At 45.6% G+C, this 21,448-nt stretch overlaps 1 protein-coding gene across 1 annotated transcript in view; it reads left to right on the forward strand.

Moving 5' to 3' along the window:
- Positions 1 to 4,273: 4,273 nt before the first annotated feature.
- Positions 4,274 to 21,448, forward strand: part of nhsl1a (NHS-like 1a) — a gene marked incomplete at its 5' end in the record, with an annotated part of 33,495 nt that continues 16,320 nt past the window's right edge. The window contains 2 exons of the mRNA XM_080850170.1: positions 4,274 to 4,565; positions 17,359 to 17,511. Of these exons, the coding sequence (XP_080706296.1) occupies positions 4,274 to 4,565; positions 17,359 to 17,511 (445 nt within the window). The remainder of the gene's footprint in view (positions 4,566 to 17,358; positions 17,512 to 21,448) is intronic.

Consider the following 21,448-nt stretch of genomic DNA (forward strand, 5'->3'; position numbering starts at 1 on the left):
TGTGAAAAACCCACAAGCGAGGCAAAGCCCCCTCTCTGTCTATATTTACCCACCATTTTTTCAAAGGCATTCCAATCATCCTGGACCCGACACAATGTGTCACAGTAATTTTAATGACACGACTTTGTTCGCCCAAGCCTGCGCTGACAAACAAGCTGACGCAGAACTAACCGTCCTTCATGCCCGACATACACAATCACATTATTATGTCAACAAAATAAGACTTCAGAATACCAAAAATGTTTTGGATTATTTAACAATTGAATGCACAATGGTCAAAGTTTAGATCCTGAAATTCTGCAGTTGTCGTGTCAGGGAAGAGTGATTTTGTTGTTGTTTTCCGCTGGGCTGGAACATTTTGGAAAGTTTATGTAATGGTACTTATGAGTGAAATTAAGATGGCAGTAATTATAGCTATTATCCAGTAAAAGGCATTATGGTTTTGCTGCTAGCAAGTGTGTGTGTGTGTGTGTGTGTGCATGTGAGTGTGAACGTGTATGTGTGTGTTAATGAGTTGGTGCGTTTGTGTGTGTGCACGTCGGTGTCTGTGTGTGTTTGTGTGTGCCCGTTTTAAAGCCATTTTTGTTACTTTCCACAGAACACGAAACCTAAGGCAGTGAGTGCTGTCCAGCTGTTGTGACTAAGAAATACAGCACATCTCTCTCTCCATCCCACAAGCCACAGGGCGGTTAGGAGCACAGCTGGAGAGCCACAGTCACACCAGGGCTCACTCCATATGTGAAAACTAAAACAGAAATGAAATATCATTAGATAGCAGACTGTTGAAAAGTCACTTTAAAGTAAAATTACTTTGCGCCTATAATTTTGTGTTTCACGTAATCTTTTTAAAAGTATTTTGTATTTATTTATACATACAATCAGATTGGATAGGTTCAGGAAAATAATTTCCATTATTGCATTTCACCTCCAAACATCCATCAATTCCAAACTTCCTTGTCAAACATAAGCATATGACCAAAGACCTGAGTGGGACACCTTTCCAACCTAGTGTTTTGTCAGGGAAACAGAGGAAGGATTCTCATGGAAACGGATGAGATGAACTTCCTGCCACTCTGCGTCCACCATTCTCAAGTGTATTGTCACATGCTGACACCACAGGCCCCATGGCCCTTTAGTGGCATGAGATGTTTTTCCACCCGCTCAGTAAAGTGAAGCGCGGTTTTCCTGTAAACACGAGCTTCAACTGGCGCTGTGAGAAAGTAATTGCTGCAGTTTCCCCCCAAATTAACCCCAATAGTGGGGGAAAAGGAGAAAAGGGAGGGGGTGTGGTCCAACCAAAAGGATAAAAAAACTGTCTGGAATAGCAGGTGATCCAATCAGAATTGGGGAACCAGTGACACCATGGCAACCATTGTTCTGTCCTCCCAGTCTTGCGGTGGGTGGCTGGCCTGGTCCGGTGCGCTCGGCTTAGCACAGAGGAAACGAGTAGGGGCCGAGGGGCTGCGTTGTGTGCCTGGCGGAGACTGTCTCCTCACGGGGGCAGATAATCTCCATTGAGGAGCAGTGGTTTGTGTGATCTCAGGGAAGAGGCTTAACACATCTGGAGGCTGCCAAAGAGACTGAGCTTATTCTCTATGGCGACTTGAGCTCATAGTGTTGCTTCGTCTGATCACCAGGTGTTGTCTGGGTTTTCTTGGAGGATTACAGAGAGCCCGTCATTAGGAACCATAGACATAGGAGTTCTCCCCTTCATATATGAGTGTATCTTAGTTGTCAAAATTCATGGACGGCCAACAACAAGCACAACAAGATCATTACATTTGTTTTTGCATGTCAGGAAGAGTACATTTTGTCTCCAGAACTTGAGTCATATTTAACAGTTCTTGGCTTTCCCATGTGTCATTTGCAAAGGCCAACGTGGCTCTCAAGTCAAGCTATAATCTTGCACTCCCCAATCGAGAATGCTGTGAAAACCTTAAGCCTCTATTATAGAACTTATCTCTGTAACCGTCAATTCTCAAAACACCCCTTGGCTGCTTCTTTCCTTAAAGAAATTAAATTCAGTGACCTTTGGGTGTCTGACAAAATCCCCATCAGTGTAGGCTGTCATGTGATAGACTCCCAGAGACCTGCTGTCAACAGGTTTGTGTCAGCTGGGGAGAAAAATATGTGAGGCCTTTTGGGATGAAGTGATTTCACTCGCAGAGATATACAGTATGCTGGAAAGACCATCACAGTGTAAGTAAATCCAGATGGTTGCACAGGCCAGTGAACCAACAGCCACAGCAATAGCCGGCTCACCTATATTAAGGTTTTACTGGTCGAGAACAAAGGGGCTGAAGGCAAGCCTCTCGCTCACAGTGTTGGAGAGGAACTGAGTGGGAGCAAAGGGAAAGGGGTGAGGAACCGCGCCAAACTTCCGAGCTTCACCAAGACTTTTATTTTTGAACTCAGATAAAAAACCCTCATCTCAGAAGGAGCTCAAATATTAATGTGTGTCGGTCTGTCAGATAGGCAAAAAGACTGAGAAAAAACGAACAGACTTAGCATTGAGCCCAAAGCCCACCACACACCGTGCAAACAGAGGCCCAGGATCCCATTCTGGCAGCGTTTGGAGCCGGATACGATAGCTTTCTCGCTAAGCTCTGTTTTGGAGAGGGGCGATCCTGTGTGGTTTTAAGGTTTTGGCAGAGCGAGAGGTTAACATCTCCCCCCACCCTGCTCTCAAGTTTCTGGGCTGGCTGGCTAAGTGGGTGGGTGTAGGGTAGTTGGGAGGGGGGTGTGGGTCTAGAGGGAGCGGTTCTTCTTCCTTCCGTGGCTCCTTGGCTGCTCCAACTGCCTGCCAAAAAGATGAGGTCAGGTTTTCCTTTTTATTGCGGAGCATTTATTTAATGAGACCTAATCAGATGCTTGTTGGTTTAATCTAGGTCTTAGTTCTGCTTCGATAAAGTTAAATACAGGTCTTCGGAAGATCCGTCATCCTAGTTCCTGCTCGTGATAATCGGCAGTTGGTCTCATCTCTTTTAGGCGGACACGGTCAGAGGAGATCCTCAAAGAGTTTTTTTTCATTACTCGCATAGCCTCTTTTGGGTGCAGATAAAAGTACTGTGGTTTGTATGGTATATTACCTAACATCCCCTTTTTGTGTTGTGCGTGTGTTTGCATCCAGAATGGATGTCCCACACCCTTCAAGCAATCACTTGTTTTCTTGTTGTTCTTAAGGTACCTCTTAGTCTTTGCAGTGATGACACATACACAATGCAGCACAATTTGACAAACAGTGACGGGACTACAGTATTCAACTACTGTATTTAGAGGGCTTCTCTTGTCACAAGACTCAAAGCAGTCATTAGCTGAGATTTGTCACAACACGTGGACTGAATGTCCCTTTGTGGTGAAGGGTCTTTGCACAACAAACACAAAATGAGTGATCTTTTCTGTGCAGGCTTAGTAGTTATGTTTGTAAATACCAGTAGGTGGAGCTGTTGATTGTTTCTGTTCTTCTGGGCTAATTGCCCGTCTGAGCAAGTGCTTCTCATCCATTATCAGGACATTTAGTGACACTATTTTCCACCGGCAGTCACAAATTATGTTAGAGTGTTGTTCTCCATAAAATCTTATATTTGGTTTGTTGACATGTTTTGACTTGCTTTGCTTTTCTCACTTTGAATATTGGTTGCTGCATAACTTTTCAAGGATGAGTGTCTGTTTTACAGCAATGAAATATGTGGGGCTTTTATGTCACACTAAGTCATGACCTGTTGCTTTCGTGGCCACCAGTGAAGCCTCCTCTGTATTCTGAATGGAAAATAGCCTGACAGCCTGGCTAAAGTAAAGCAGCTATCACCTGTCCCTGCTGAGCAGGGAATGGCCCTTTTACACCATGGCTGGTATACCACAGGATAATCTGGGGTTAAGAGCTTATCCGTCTTCGAGGAGACCAAACGGAAGGAGCCTCTCCTGTCCAGTCTTTGGAGCACCCTGCCTGGACTTGCAGTGGGCCCAGCTGCTTCTATTCTGTTCTGGCAGATTCCCTTTCGCAAGGGGAAGGATAATGTTGGTAAATAGTTAAGACTTAGTTTTCTAGAACACAGAATATTTCTGCATGAATTGGACTTTCACTCCTGCAAGGAACTTGCCCCCTGTGTTCTGGGGCGTGTGTATGTGTGGTCATTTACAGCAAGTTTTTTAGGTCATTGCTAGCCTTTCTTTGAGATCGACACTGGGGTCAGTGGAGGTCAAACTAGAGGTGGGGGCCTGTGAAGAAGGACTGACGTAGGTGAGGTGGTGCTCCTCATCCACGGTTGTCACCATGATCGCCTACGTGGACTGCCTCTCAACCGAGCCGTCCACCAAGTGCTGGAACCGCAAGTACTACGAGGATGAGGACGAGCTGTTGCCCTTGTACACCCGCCGGCTCCAGCCCAAGACAGAGGGCAGCCTGCGCCGGCGCCTCCTCAGCTCCAAGATCTACCAGCAGCAAGATGCCCTCTGGGCCCCCCGGACCCTCGCTGGGCCACGTCCCAGCAAGGGGACCCCACTTCTGCAGCCAAGACGGCCCCAAAATCCCACTCCCACTCACGTTCGCCAAGAGTGGAGTAGAGGTAGAGCTCTTTTCTTTTCCTTTATTATCCCCCTTGAAACATAGTATTCTTTCCACCAGAATTCAAAATTGCTTTTTACTTTAAGCCTGAGCTTGTAGGCCAAAACTGGAAGTCTTGTGAAAGTAGTTGATGTAAGGTCAGGTTTCCTTTGAGCGCGTGCAGTGTACGCTCCGCTGCCGGGGCTGCTCGTGACTACATTAATAGGTGCTGAAACCGATGCTTTCTCTCCATTTGTCAGCATGGCAATTCATATCAAAAGACATTAAGGGCAAGGCCCTGTGGCTATAAGACTCTTTTGGTGGGCTTCGACTGTGGTTTAGAGCTTCAGACAAGTTCCTTTTTTCACCTCTCCTTGTTTACTGCCAGAGAGTAAGCCGGGTCTTTGGAAGTGCTCACGTACTGTGAGGGCAGGCTGTGGCTTGCTTGTAGATGTACATGAACCCAACACACTTCAGTTTTCCACCACTATGTTTTTGACATGTGATTAGCGAGACTGCTCTGTATTGTGGCTGGTTTGTTGTCACTGCTACCTGACCGTGTTTGCTTACAACTGCCCTATTCAGAGATTTGTTAGCATTAGGCTTCAAGAGAGAGTTTAGAGCCAGTAGTGTGCTCTTGTGTGTGTGTGTGTGTGTGTGTGTGTGTGTGTGTGTGTGTGTGTGTGTGTGTGTGTGTGTGTGTGTGTGTGTGTGTGTGTGTGTGTGTGTGTGTGTGTGTGTGTGTGTGTGCGCGTGTGTATAGGTGGGGATTGTGTAATGTAGACTAAGCCCCGTATCCAGGGTAAACCCCCCAGAGGGCTGCTGGTGTCTGCCGGTTGTCAATCCTCTCAGGTGTCTTGCAGCAAGCTGCTCCACTCAACGTCAGACCCACTAGCAGATGTCTATCCCCCCCCCCCCTCCTGCTCCACAACACATTCCCACACAAACTCTTCAGGCCAGATTATCACTGTGGGCATGTGCAATCAAGTGCAGCACACAGCAATTCAGGCCTCTGCCTGGAACGTTTTTAGGACACACTTCATGTTTACCTTGATGGAGTAGTGGATTTTTAGAACTATTCATTGTTTATGGTGGATTTTGAAAAAAGGTTGCCCTATTTTCATTGAGAATTTACGTATTACCTATTAATAGCATCACTAATTAGATATGAAATCATCATGTATTCTGTTTCAGTGTTGTTACAGACCTTTCATTTCTGTCATGTCTTAAGCCATTAAGACAAAGTTAATTATTTTCAGGAGTACAGACTTTTATCTACCTCTTAGCCCACTTAACCCAAGCCAGTAATTAGCATAATATTGCCACAATAGTCTTGTCAAATATGATTTCCTCTACATCCCATAAGCGTAGAATAACTGCCTGTCCAGGTCCTGCTTGATTTCCAGGTGGCCAGAGGTCCATACGGTGTGCATGGAGGGGCAAACAGTGCTAATTCTCACTTAATTAGTTTAATTACTTCTAAATAGGCTTTGAGTCCCTAGCAGCTGTTCAGTGTGTCAGTCACAGCGTCTCTCCTGCTCTCTGTCAAGCCTCAGAGACCGCTGCTCTATTCAGTCCAAACATAACCCACCATTTTCACCTCAGCAGAAGAACACACTTACGAAACCGCTGAAGAGTGAAGATTTAGTCTCTTTTGTTGTGATATAAAAAAACTCAAGTGATGTTATTCAGGTTGATCTCAAGGGTGGAAATGCAGAAGCATTACGCTATTTAGAGTTTAGGCCACAGGATGGCAGCAGTGGTGTAACATATGCAAATAATCACTTCATCTCGAGGCGTTCTACTCCGTCCACAGTCAAACACCAACAATACATATGGCAACATAAGTGAAGCAACTACACCCTGATTTTGATATGCTGTACTATGCCACATTGACAGCTAATGTCATATGGCACAGATGCACAATATCAGCTGGAGACTCCAGAGGCTATCTGGTTACCCCGCTGGGGAGAGCATCCACCTGCTTTAGACAAAGGCTTGATTGTTTCCAAATGTGGGTCTTTGGTGTCCTGTGTCTATTGTTCCACTGAGTTAAAGATCTGCAATAGGATACCAATGCTGATTTGTTCCTTATTGTTTATAATGCAGTTCGGTGTAGCCGCAGGTTTATGCGAGTTCTGGGCTGACAAATGATGCAAAGAAAACACAGCAACCTTCTATTTTATTTGTGCTGTCGACCCAATGGACCCGTTTACATTCGACGGATTACATTAGAAGTCCATTAGAAGTTACAATAGAAGCAGTTCAACTCTTCCAGACTGTGGCAATCTCACACATGGCGTGTGACTTAGGCTATTTTTAGGGCTAGCGCATTGTCTGTGCCATCACTATAGTTTCTGTTAGTGCCGTCCCATCTCCCAAATGCTGATTGCTGTGTTAGAAGTCAACAAGGACACACACACACACTCACACACACACACACACACACACACACACAAACACAGCCGAACCCCTTTCTGATTACATTAGGCAATGCAATTGAGTGTTGGGGCTCTGCACAACATAATCTAACACTCATGAGCCACAGACTTGATTGGCTGCTACCCGAGTGTCTCTCCTGTTGCCAAGCTCTTGTTAGCGACGAGCCGTCCAATGAGCAGTTAGCCACCGAAAGGAAATGGGTCAGATTGTGTTCTGCTCATGTACTCACTGTAGGGCGAGAAACCAAACGTGAAATTCATTAACCAACCGCAGAGTTTAATTAGCGAAAAACATCGAGGAGGCCTCTCCAGGAGGACTCACAGACAACAAGTGCTGAAGAGTTCAACTTCTTATGAGCCTCGAGCTTTGACAGTGTCAGCACTGATGGGGGAAAAAAACTGGATTAGATAGAGCATCAAATGTACGAAATGGTGGTCAGTGGGGTCTTGGATGGGGTGCACGCACAGACATCTTGTGCACGTTCCTTTCAAGTTTAACATCTAATTCTGGCAACTCCTTAGGGAAAGCAGATGTCCTTCAGTCCCTCATCAGAGCGAGATGGTCATGTTACAGACATCACAGTGATGTTTATCTGTGCTGAATGTCTGGAACTCACCATGTTTGCTCTGACCGTTGCCGTTGACCGTCGAAGAAATATGCTGTTCAACGGATCATTAATTAACTGATTAGCATGCTTGTTTGTCACTGTGTATAAAATCTCAGATGACACTTTTACAAGATCAAAAACCTTCACAGGTCATTTCCATAGCCTCCACTGATCCATTGTAAACTAAAGGAAAACACATGTACTCATATATGACAAATGTATAGAATGTAGAGAGAGACCAGGTGACCCGCCTCCACCACTCCTCCCTTCACCCTCAGCCCTACTCTCTGTCATCCCTCCGTCCCTCCATCAGGTCACTGAGCCCCGCTGGTTGTTGCTGCGCTGTTGGCCCTGACCCAGTTCTCTGACACACATACTGGCACACTTCTGATGGTGACGGTGGTGCTGATGGTGATGGCGCGGCAGGGTGGCGGGTAGAGGCGGCTGGGGGGTTGGCAGACATTTTGGCAGATCAATAACCCACATACTATAGGGCCCCATGTCTGACAGGCTGCCTGGCCTTCTTCATTATTCATGGAGAATGTCTCCAGGCTGGGTCCCACGTGTGTTTGTGTGTGTGTGTGTGTGTGCGTGTGTGTGTGTGTGAGTGGGGAGATTTTTACTGGTTTCTCCAAAATGGGAAGGGTCTCTGAAGTGTGTGTGTGTGTGTGTGTGTGTGTTGGGGGTGGGCGTGTTGTGGTCTGTGTGCTCCCCAGAACATACTTGATGTAACTGCAATTTTGATTTCGTTTTTTATTAATGCAGCACTTTTTGAGTTGGGAGTTTTTGAAAAAGGAATTAGTCACAGATGCTACTGTATGTCCCACCCTTGGCCAGCCCTGAGGAGTAAACAGACAACAAACAAAAAGTGTCTGAAATTGGAGGTGTTTCTAAAACACAACACTTACAGTCATAACGCAGGACACTACGTAGACACCCGTGCTCTAAATAAGCCCCTGGGGCACAAGCAGATGGTGACTCTAAAGGAGAATCTTGGCTCCAAAGAAGAATACCCTGGCTCAGAGGTAGAGATTTGCATTGGCATTCACATTATGACCATCATTTATATATTTATTTAATCATATCAAATAACTGGACATGCTTTCAGTTAATCTGTTCAACAGGCGAAAATAGGTAGGGTTTTTGGCTGGCTGAAGGGGCAGCAATTGTTTACACAGTTAGTTTCACACGATTGCCTCTTCAAGTACCATTGTGTGTGTGTGTGTGTGTGTGTGTGTGTGTGTGTGTGTGTGTGTGTCAGTGTGTGTGTGTGTTTGTGTGTGCTGATGGTGGTGCTTTGTGTGCTGTCCCATGAGCCCCAGCCCCTGCTCCTCTGGCTGACCACAGAGCACCGCAGTGCTTAAGGTGAGACTGACCTTCCAGCAGCAGCAGCTCTCCTCCTCAGAGCCTTCACAAGCCCCATATCTTCCTCTCTCTGTCCCCCAGCTACTCTCTCCATCCCTCTCTCTGTCCCCCACCTACTTTCTCCATCCTTCTCTCTGTCCCCGAGCTACTTTCTCCATCCCTCTCTTCTGGCCCCCAGAAGCACTCCATCCCTCTCTCTGTCCCCCAGCTACTCTCTACATCCCTTTCTCAGTCCCCAGCTACTCTCTCCATCCCTCCGCTTCTCTTCCTCTCCATCCCTCTCATTTTCTCATCTCCCTCTTTTCTCTCTCTCTTTCCTCCCTCCAGCATTCCGTCAAGTTCAACATCCCTCTTATGTACTTAATCTTAACTTTCTCTCATCGAGGTAAGAGCAGGAGGAAACATTGATTTCAATCAACTTGATTTTTTTTATAATACATTTTATTCATATTCCACATTAATATTCCAACATGAGAGCATTATAAGCCAATCTGCCACCTTAAGTTTCCTTTATCTATTTGAATACTCTCCTTGAAGTTCCTGAGACATCATGTTGGTACAAACTGCTATTTGTCATATATGATAAATGACCGCTGCAGACAAGCAATCCCTTCAGGGGGCAGACTGTCTTATGCAGAGTGGCTTTTCAAAGGAATCATCTCCCTGGAAAAATTCACCGCCCACTTCATTACCGTAGGCTGTTGTATTATTCAACAGGACTAAACATAAACATCCCAAAGTAAAGCTTTAATCAAGACTTCTCCAAAACACCAGGCTTGCAGATGCTTGTCATTCAGGCATAAACTGCACAGGTTTACTTTTCTCTCCCCCTCCAGAATAAACAGAAATGCTGAGCTTTAGCAAACCTGCGAAAGTAAGGGGGGGTGCGGTGGGGGGTGTTCCAGTGTGTCCAGGCAGTTCTATAGTGCTGCTCAAGCAGCAAATTCATATATAGCTCCCATGGTTACACAGCCAGCATGTAGCCAGGTCACACCGCTTTTGAAGACAGTACTTTTTTTTGTCACGGAAAGTAGTCGAGGAGAGAAATAGAACCCCATGGCGCGTCTAGCAGGACGTTAATGTGTCTGGCCCCTCTTGTTTTATGGCCCTCTGTATTGTCCTCTGAGCTTTGTGTAGACCTTTTGTAGCCAACCGAAAGAGGAGGTTTTGTTTACCTTTTTTACAAGCGTTCATGGTTTCTTCATTAGTGGAATAGGTTTTAAATCTCAGGGTAAACTAGGCTTCCCTCCCACCCCACATACCTTAAGGCAGTATATTCACAGACATCTGTCTGAATATTTGTCCAGCGTTAATTGTTTTTGACCGTTGGGACTTGTCCCAAAAAAGGATGGTAGTAACTCTAACGTTTATTCTTGGTTTCTCTGCACAGCTACAATATATCGTTGTTTGTCATTCGTTCATTCCTGAGCACATGCTCTTTATTTTTGGAGGCTTTTGAGATTTTAGCATTAGCGTCCCAGCTACACCTCTGGTGCTTTTTCGCCTTCCCTTTTCTATATTCATCATTAGTTTGATGAACGATTTACCCCGCTGGTACTTTTCACAGTCTCATTATTCAACCTCTACATCTTCAGGTCCAGTGAGGTCCAGTGGGACTCTCAACTCTAGCCTCGGCACTGGATAAAGGCACCCCTGCATAAAGGAGTCAGTCACGTTTCAGACTGGGAGCCTCCTAAGAGATAAGAGGGATCAGCCTTTGACCCGACCTGCCTGTGATGGATGACATTGGGACAGAATGGCTCTATTGTGAGAGTCGGGGGGGATGGAGGTTGACTGATAAGACTGAGCAACCAGGTGGAGGCAGAAAACACAGGTGCTTGTCGTCTGGTGGTTGACCCCTCAGCGTGTCCTTGGGAGCCCCGGGGTGCTGAGTAGCGTACTGTGCAAGGCTCCTGGTTAGCTTTGCTCTCGGCCTCATACATGTGCAGCATGTATGGCTTCGCTTCTGCTTTTACATAATTTATATAGCTAAATTATTGATGCATGTCTTTTCTGTACAGAAATGTACACTGGCTGCGTTGATGTAGTGGTGATGTTCCACCTAATAAGGTCAGCCAATCAATATGCATATCAGAAAAAAAAATTCATGTAGGGATTGTTTAAGCTCCACATGATGAGTCTTGTTATCTTTCTCTTCAGCTGAGAGAAATCTAGGCAAACATCTACCTATACAGCATGTATTATTCAAAGAACTCTCACAATATTCCATTAAGACTCTACCATCTTGTAGTTGAGCTTAATGGGGTGTGATCAATAAGCATCCCTAAATTACTCAGAATCTCCCCTTATTCAGTGGTTGCACAGTTTTTCATTAAAACTCTAAAATGCATTTTTATCCACTCTCCCACTTCTCATCGTCACATCTTCAAATCACAGCAGGGAAGGAGTGAGATAGAGGAAAGAGAGAGAGAAGAGGAATCATTAATGTGAGCCACTCCAGGGGTCTTACAGAAGCCTCGGCCCCCAAAAGGGGGTCTGTCTCAATATCTAATATATTCCAGCTCTCCACAGAGTAGGCTATTGTCAACTTGCTTTGATTAGCTGCATTCAAGGGCTTTCTCCGTGGATTACTCCGCTCTCACTCTCTCCCTTTGAAAAGACACATACAGTATTAATCCCCACACAGTTTTCCCTCCTAAAAACGTTCTGAAGATATCGAAGTATGAAGCTAGTTACTCCCAGTCCATGTCGGATTTAGCAGTAGGAGCACTTGTGAACCTGAAAAAAGTCCTAGCCATGGCCATTAAAAATTGGGTCCAAATTTCTTGAACCGTTTTATGTCACCACCATGGTTAATTGATGGGCAAAACATCATTCTTAATATCATCTGTGTCTCAGTCCTAATTGCTAATCGTGTTTCTGACAGTCTCACCCATTGAGAGACAGACAGCGTCTCAGCCTGTGAGAGACAGACAGTCTCAGTCTGTGAGAGACAGACAGTGTCACCAGTGAGAGACAGACAGAGTGTCACCCAGGTATCCGTGTTGGCCGCTGCGCTAAGCTAAACCCCCTCTACTCTTGGCTTAATGTTCCGTAGAGAGGGGCCACATCCAGCTGCTTTGGCCTCTCTGGGGGGGCTTATTTAGGGGCTGATGTTGGGGGGGGGGGGGGGGTCCTGGGGTTGGCCTCATTATTTGGTGTGTTGTCCAGAGACGAGAGGGGCTCCGGAGGGCCTGGGGTAGCTCTTGGGCGTTTGCGAGTTCCAGTCTTAACTGGACCGCAGCCTAAGAGACCACAGTCGAACAGGAGCACAATGGAGCAAGTCAGGCATAAACTTGGGGGCACCAAGGGGGAGGAAGGACTGGAGTTTTGGGGGGGCTCAGGGGAAAGAACTTTACTACACCATCCCACAATATTATCTTTTCAGGCTTCTAAATGTGTTCAAGGGGCCAGATCTAAAGCAATCACACAGTTTTAAGAGCTGCATAAACGCAATCTGGAAGCATTCTATAAAAAGGCTTTATTGCCCTAGCCTCATGTAATACTGGAGAGGTAATTTTGAAGAGCAAAATAGCATATGGACCTGTCAGGCAATCTAACACTGAACGAGATTATTAAATTGAAGTTTGTGCTGAGTAGGGAGTACCAGATCCAGAGGGGGAATCAATACAGATGGGATGACCTTGGCAGTCATCAGCACCTAAAGCTATACTGTGGAAGGGGAAGGGTGCTGGATCTATGCCAGCAATCAGGTTTATGGTGGCAGCTCCACTTCACCTGATAGACAGTATGATGTGTAAAAGAAACACCATTTAAGTATCTCACTCTATCTCACACTCTCTCTCTCTCTCTTTCTCTCTCGGTCTCTTTCTCTCTCTGTCTCTCTCTCTCTTTCTTTCAAACCGAATACGAGTACTTACATTTGGGTACCTGCCGGTACCGAGTAACGACACAAGTACTTAACAACTGCCTACGCCGGGGTTCTTTTTGGCCATGAAGTCATGCTACCAGTTGTTTCCTGTAGGCAAAACGTATAGGGTAGCAAAAAATAACACAACACCTCCTGCCATGAAGTGGTATCTGTGCATAGTGTGGGAGAATTGTTATGAGTACGAGTATATGAGCACAGAATATGATATTAGTATACTATTGGTGTGTCTCCCTACTCTAAGCTTCTCTTCTTTTTTCCCTTTCCCACACATACACACTTTATTTTATCTCTGTTTCTCTCAGTCCCTTTCATATTCCAGCCTCACATTTACAGCCTGTCTATCTCACACGTACTCCAGCCTGTAGGTTTGAGGCATAATGTGCTCAACATATTTGTGGTGCTCCTAAATAATTAATAGATTGTTGAGCTGTGTGCCTCCTTTCATGGTTGGATAGTTTTTTTTGTGTGTGTGTGTGTGTGTGTGTGTGTGTGTGTGTGTGTTTGTGTGTGTGTGTGTGTGTGTGTGTGTGTGTGTGTGTGTAGGTGATCAGGACTTCCAGCACCTTCTCTGACGCTTGATCACAGTAATAGGGCGTGATGTGTGCAAGCCTCTTAAGAGCGGTGTCGGGGCTGACCCGACTTAAACGCGCTGCCTTGTGCTGCCCTGGCATCCACCCCCGATGGTGGTCAAAACGGTCAGCAACACGGGACTGCAAATTACAGAGGAATCTCTGCCTGGCAGCATTCTTTATGTGTTATGTGTGTGTGTATGTAAGAGGGGGAAGGAGAGTGTTTCATTTAGTTATGCCTGTGTTTGTGCGTGTGTGGGTGGGTGGGGGCACACATATGTCAGCGTGCATGTGTTGTAGTATATGCCTGTGTACTTCTCTCATATGCATACCGTATATATTCCCATATATGTATGCTCTATATCGTGCCATACCTGTATACAGTTTAAGCCCCTTACCCAAACGAAGAGAAATGCTGATGGTGGAGGTCAGTCTTTACTCGGTAAGCTATAGTAAGCAATACCACAGGGAGAGTGGAAACGTCTGACTGTAGAGAGCATAGCCCTGTGATTAGGTACAGTAGACCTGCCCAAGGGGTCTCTACATACAGTATGCTGCTGAGGACTGCAGCAAAAGCGTCATGACAGCAAGACTGGAGGTGAGAGTCCTTAGTCGTCCCAGGCATCATTCTCACAAGCCCCAGCTGTTGGACACTATTACAAGCAATAGTAAGACAAAAGGAGGAGAAAAAAAGAGAGGGAGGGAAGGAGGGAAGGGTTGATTGTATTTTGTAAGAGATCTTTGTGAGGCTGGCTCGTTGCCAAAGATGCTGCTCTGGTTGCTCTTTTATGAAGGACAGACATAGTGAAGAGGACCGCTGGTGTCCTTGACAGTGAGGACGGAGTGAAGGTGAAACGATTCAGAAATATTGCACCAAAGTCTGGGGAGGGAAAAAGAATGAGAGAGAGAGAAAAAAAGAGAGATTCACATGTGTATGTGTGTGTGTGTGTGTGTGTGTGTGTGTGTGTGTGTGTATATGTTTGTTCGTGAGGGGAGGGGAGGGGCACTACATCACGACTGTAGTCTGTACAGGCAGAGAGGCAGAACTCAAATGGTTGTAGTAGTGGATACCCAAGGGAACGTAGAGAGGTGGGGAGTGAGGGAGAGAGTGTGAAAGAGAGAGAGAGAAAGAGAGGGGAGGAGTGGTCTTTCTCTGCCGGTCTGTGAGTACACTGGGACTGTGTGTGTGTGTGTGTGCGTGAGTGTGGTGTGCAAGAGGGTGTGTGTGTGTGTGTGTGTGTGTGTGTATGAGCGCTGTAGGCAGAGCCAGTGCCTTGCCTCCTTCTCTCTCGTCCTCTCCTCCACTCTCAAACGCGGGACTCAGCTCTGTTTCCTGTGGTCGGTGTGCCGGCAGCCCGGCTCTCTCTCTCTCTCTCTTTCTCTCTCTCACACACACTCACACACACCTGGAACAATGGTGTTCATCGGCACCACGCTCAAATCGGTCATCAAGTACTTCAAGAAAAAGGGTAAGCGTGTCTCTTTCGGACTGACTCCCTGATCTTCATGTGTGTGTGTGTCTATGTGTGTGTGTTGTAAATATACAGGCACACACCCCATCTCTTATCACTCAAGGTCATGGGCTCCATATGAATATTTAACTTGCCTGAATTGCACAATAGGATTGCACGTGTGTTGTGACTGGACGATAGGACTGCATGTCTCTGTTAGGATGGGATAGCTCATCCCTCTGTGCAGCAGTCTTCTTTTGCCTTTTGTGTACCCCTCTCTCCTCCCAGTGGGGGAGCCGTAGTCTGGAGAACTTGGCCGTGGTAGTTAATCCCTGAGTGGCTGGGGGTAAAGTGTGCTCTGGGGTGTTGGATGGAGCATCTTGCTGGCCCACTCTCTTGTGCGATTTCATGGTAGGAGGTTCAGATTCAGCCTTGTGTTTAGTGATGAAAGAAGGTTGTGGGGTTTTTCTCAAGAGCCGGAACGGTGCTTTGTTCTTAGGTTTCCTTGTCTTTATGTGGATTACAGGCTAACTAGGTGTGGATCGATTGTTCAGAATTTGTTTTTTTTTGGGGGGGGGGGGAGCTCTCTGAGTCTCTCGGGGCTTCGATGTTAGTGGGAAGAGAGCTCTCTGAGTCTCTGCATCTCCCAGAGCTGTATGACCTTTTATTTCACTTCATCAGCAGATTGACATGCTCTGTTTAGATTTGATCACTGCTTTCTTCTCAGCATTTTTTTTTTCTGATTACACTGATTAACATTTATCAGGACGTGTTCAGCAGATTTCAAGCTGATTTTTTTCTACCAGGATCAGACACCAATCTTCAGAGCATCTTTCTTCCTTCCCTTTCCATAATTATCCCATTGTGATGCCAACTTCCTCATGCCAACCCGCTTTTCCAGGTCACCTTGAGTCGTCCCTGAGAAGCAGATTACAGACTTTTCCATCAGGGATGGGATTTATTTCTGCGCGGCGCAATCACAGAGTTTTACTCCCAGGTGGCGTCTCACGATGAAACAGATTGCTCCCCCCCAATAAGGCACGCATCTGCCGGGTCTGTGCCGGATGTGGGCCAGAACCAGCCCGGCTCTGGCATCTGGCCCAGATTTAGCCTCTACTCTCTGTCGGGTCTGTTCCATTGGTGATGTGCTCTTCGCTGGGTGGGTTCCCTGAAAGAGAAAGGGGGGTATAGGGGGCAGGTGCTAGAGCCTGGATGACAGGTTTATGACCTGCTCCTGCTAAACCTCCCACACCATCATTATTCACACTAATCCTCACTGCTACGTAGGCTAATTTTAGGGTTGCCCGCCGAAGCATGTTTAATGAGGCTACTTTGCCTGTTATAGTGCTGCAGTATGCCCTTTCCTTTGTGATTCCCCCTGCCACTCTAAAGTCAAACGAAGGGGAAAATGTATATAGACTATGCATGTAGGCTATTTCAGAGAAGTCCAGACATCAGTCATATCGATTGGAGTAAGTTATTCAGCCTTTAACATTTTAAATACACATGTATGGCCTAAATGTTTAATTAAATCGGATGACCGGAGTGTAGCCTCCATTCAGCATTTTCAGTCCAGGCGTTAAAAACGTTGTTTAAAACTCTCGTGTCACCATGTCACCATGTCATTGCAGTGCCCTGCTGACCTGATTTACAGCAAGGACCAGGAAATGATGAGTGTAAGCCCAATCAATAGTTATTGACAAATCGGCGATGCCCGCTGGTGATTGACTGGCATCCGGGATCAGCCTCGGCTCAGGCCTGCCAGCGGTAGAGTGGCGTGGGCATTCAAGGGCTGCCCTCCAACAGCTCTCTAATCAAATTAAGAGCCAGACCATGGGTACAGAGTGCAGACGAGCGTTTTCTTTTCTTTTTCTTTTTTCTGCTTTTACCCAAATCTCTCCTTCCCATGGGAGTTTCAATCACCCCTCGAGACCTCGTGAAGCGCAGCCAAGTCTAACTCACATGTCTGGCAACATCTCAAAGGACTTTTGCTGTTTGCTGTATGAAAACAGATTCACATACTGCGGTTGAAAAGTCAGGCATTCCTAGAACAAGAGGATGTTGTTATTTTGTGTTGTTTATTTTTGAAAAAATGTTTCGAGAGGTTCCTGAACACATTGACCTTTGGGATGACATTTGGTTAGCAATGCTATAAATCATTCAACAGTGAGGGACAGGTCCTCAACATTATGTTAAATGGGTCATTACAGAATTATGAGCTATACATTTAATGGTGAGATACTTGACATTAAGTGAATTTTCTCAAATACTGTATTTGACATGGTGTGAGAAAATGATTTGCATATGAAAAAAAAAACTGAACTTCAAGTTCTACCATAAGTGCTGCACTGAGTTAAACACTTTAGTCTGCCTAAGGCTATATGTGTTCCATTCCACTGGTGCTCTTTAACCCCTTGTCAGCTATGTTACTTGACCTTTGCCCTAACCTGCAGGACTGTGTGTGTGTGTTTGTGTGTGTGCCCTCACAGCCGTGTCCAGCCTGGACGATGAGAGCAAGTGGACGGTGCACTACACGGCCCCGTGGCACCAGCAGGAGAACGTCTTTCTGCCCGGCACCAGACCCCCGTGTGTGGAGGACCTGCACAAACAGGCCAAGGTCAACCTGAAGACCGCCCTCAGAGGTGAGCAGCAGCCCAGTGCAGGCCTCTCACATGTACACTGACTTTTACCTTTACATTCACCAAGCACCTTTATCCCAAGCAACAGTACTTATATCTTTATACAGTCATGCATTTCTTCCCTGTGCATTGAATCCATGACCTTGGAATTGTTAGCCACATAAGCATAGCTGAGCTCCAAGAACATTTTAAGAGCGTCGGATGGTGTCATTCACACGTTTTGCTCATGTTTCAGTCAATGCCAAGGCCATTAGTTTCATTCTGTGGGGAATTAGATCACTTCCAACACAGCTCAGTCTGGGCTTTAACCATAGACCAGGATGTGCCTATTCTACTGACTCTCTATAGTGCCCATAAAGCCATGGCCATTAGTCTTATTTTTAAGGAAAATTGAATACATTATAGCATATCTTAAAAATGTATGACCCAATTAGCTGACTTCAATCTAGTGGTTATGTGGTTCTGGAAGTAGGTATGCTCTTGTCCTGAAACGACACGCACTAAACTACACTGAGATGCAATGCATACAAAAGTGTAATTTATACATGTGAGATCCATATAGATTAAAGCTAACATGCAGCCGGTCCTCTTGTCTTTCTGTCTAAATGTGTATTCATTACATTCACTCCAGCTGCAGTTGATAAAACGCCCTAGAAAGTGAATTTTTCTAGTCACACTAATTACTCATTTTCACTATCTATGCGCCTAATCAGATCCGTAACTGCATGCCATTGGCTTCAGGCATAATGCCATAGGAGGTTATGAGGTGTGTCTGTTTTGATAATGTTACTCTATTTGTAAGATATTAAGCACCACATATTTGGTTTAGTTATACTCATCTTCACAGGAGCAGAATTGTGTTATGCAAAATAGCTTCCACAGTCTTCAGTTGCGCCAGTTGGTAACAAAATTCAAATATGTGAATTCCTCTTTAATGAGACCATGCAGTGTGAGGCAATCGGATAAGCTTTCTTCTATGGGTCTCTGTGAGTTCTGTATCTTCGATGAGAAAAACGAATATGGTATAAACACACAGGGCGGACCTGAACAGCAAGCTGAGCGTTCTTTTGCGCCTGAAACAGGCTAGTCATAGCAAGGCTTAGAAAAAAAGGAGGGGGGGGGGGGGGGGGGGGGTTGTTGGTTAGCCAATAGGTATCTGATTCCACTCTCACTATTCCCCATGGGACCTGATGCACTTTGTGCCCCCCCTGCACCCATTGTATTTCATAATTAGGAGAGTGAATCCAGCCGGCTCGTGTCAGTTTGAGTGACCAGTACAGGATTACTCGAGCATCTCACTGACAACCTTGAATGCTAATGGCTTTCATGCGAGCTTCATACGACCTCCATTTGACAGGCCTCTCAAAGCACCGGTGTGTGCGGCAGATGGCTCGCCAGAGACTGGCCCAGATTTGACCGCTGACTTATGGCAGCCGGCACAGTAGTTGTCCTGGTGTCTGCCAGCGAACGGCCAAACGGTTTTCCCCATGAGTGCCCTCGTGTTTGGCAACCTGGCAAAACAGTGGCCCCTCAAACAAAATCACCATTATGACAACACGTAAAAAAAGGTTGGAGCTTGTGTCTAAAGATCTTTGGTGTTAAACTAACAGTTTCACTTTATAGAGACTAACTAAGCCTTTTAGTATTTCCCCTATCTGTCTCTGTTTTTTTTTTTAAATATTATAGAACGTCAGCATGTTGGCTGGTGCTTGACTTAGTAGTTCAGAAGGTGTCAGGAGTCAGGTGACAACGACTTAAACCCTTCTGTTGTGGGATTATAGAGAGAGAGGGGGGGGGGGGGGTGGGGGGGGGGAGCTCATGCATATGTTTGTAATGCTTGGCAACAACAGTGACCCACTAGTTCCCCCCACTGGATAGCCAGACTATTTGTGATACTTTAGGCTAAAGTAAGAGAACTTTAAATTAACTTCTAATTTTGTACCATAGGGTTTTTATATTTGTCTGTCTGTGTTTTAATCTTTGCTAAAGAACCGCCCAACAGTACACAATATCGCAGTGGCTCTCTTCTGCTAAGAAGACATTTATAAGGGGACTATCAACCCTAGAGACCAATAACCACAGAACAGTCTGTTTACAGAAAACCGTGTAACCCGCTGAGATCTATGACCTATAAATACACACACCAGTATACGACAGTAGCAGTGTTCCTGCAGGGCTGGTTTCAACAGGGCTCTAGCTGTTACTATGCGTGTGGACAGAAATCAATGGCTATCGTGATGCTGCATGTTGCTTTCGTGTCATATTGAACTCAGTCCAACACAAGTGTGTAAAACCTGAGACAGAGTGCGGACTGCTCCTGTGACTAGCACGAAGACGATTAGTGCAGTGAACACTGCTAATGGGTAGCCAGGGTCATGGCAGAGAACCACTGTGTGCTAAAACACCACAACAACAAAACATTAGCAACTAAGAGCTCAGGCTGTCTGATGCTACGTGTCAACATCTCAGAATCCACTTCTCCTACTCATACTCATACTAACTCTGCATGAAATATAATAAAGCACATTGTGGTTTAATTGTGAAACCGTACAATAAAATATAGCCTGTTGATCTATACCAAAGTAGCAAAATATAATTTATAATAAACAGTATAAGTGGTAATGACATAATGCCCAAGTGTTCCTCTGATTGGTCGAGCAAGCAATAGATATACCAAGATGCCTCCTGGGAAACACAAAGTGATTAAATATTAACTTTCCCTGTTTTCCCACTGGACAAGAGATCTGCCATATGTAAGACTTTGGTGTTGTATATGGCCAGTGTTCCCTGCTGAGGAGGCACTCTGTCAACGACTCTTTCTGTGAGAGTGAGATGAGTAATATTCGTTGTGTGAGAGGTGTGATGGTTGTAACTCTTTGTCCTCTCAGTTGTCCTCTCCTGTCTCTTCTGGGAAAGCTTATTTTTTTTGTAAATGTGTGTGTGAAGATGTCCTCTCCTGTTCTCTCTGGGAAAGCTTATTTTTTTTGTAAATGTGTGTGTGAAGATGTCCTCTCCTGTTCTCTCTGGGAAAGTTTTTTTTTTCTTTTCTTTAAATGTGTGTGTGAAGTTATACATGTAGGCCAAGCGGCTTCTTTTTTCTCTCTTTCGGCTTTTCCTTCTTTTTTTCAATCAATCTTTCAATCTTTATTTATCTTTCCCTCTCTCTTTCATTGTTCTCCCTTTTTCAAATATATGTATCTATCTGCCTGTCAGTGGAGACTCATCTGCTCTGCTGGAGTGTTCTTTCATACCACTGATGGAAAAAAGTGTTCATGTGACAATGGAAGAACCTCTGCATATGAAATGAGATTTCCCTATTTCTCTCAAATAGCCCACCCTGCAGGGGATAGGGTGCCATAGAATATGCAGTAATGGGACATTTGATTGAAATGTATCGCTTTATAGTTTGGCACAGATTCTAGTGATATGCAGCAGTGGGATATTTGATTGATATGTATCGCTTTACATTATTGGCACAGATTGCAGTGATATTTGTATTTTCCTTACCTGTGTGGGGAGGGGGAGTTGGGCTTTCGTGAAGCATGTGTAAATGGATTCAAACTCTGCCACGATCCCCCAGCCTCATCATGATTTTCTGCTGCAGTAAAGCGGGGCGGTGACTTTGCCACCACTCCAAATCTCACTGTGCTCAGTGACATGGGTGTGTGTGTGTGTGTGTGTGTGTGTGTGTGTGTGTGTGTGTGTGTTTGTGTGTGTGTGTGTGTGTGTGTGTGTGTGTGTGTGTGTGTGTGTGTGTGTGTGTGTGTTGGGGGGGGGGAAAGAGAGGGAGAGTGTGTGTGAGCCACTGCGGAAAGCCACGGATGAGGTAATTACCTCTTTTTGTGCTAGTCAGGTGGGAGAGTGAGGGAGAGAAAGAGTGCATGAGAGGAGAGAGAGTGTGTGGGAGAGAGAGGGGAAGCAAGGGATGGGCTGAAAAGAT

This window comes from Sprattus sprattus (genome assembly GCF_963457725.1).
Source record: "Sprattus sprattus genome assembly, chromosome: 13".
NCBI classification, from domain to species: Eukaryota; Metazoa; Chordata; class Actinopteri; order Clupeiformes; family Clupeidae; genus Sprattus; species Sprattus sprattus.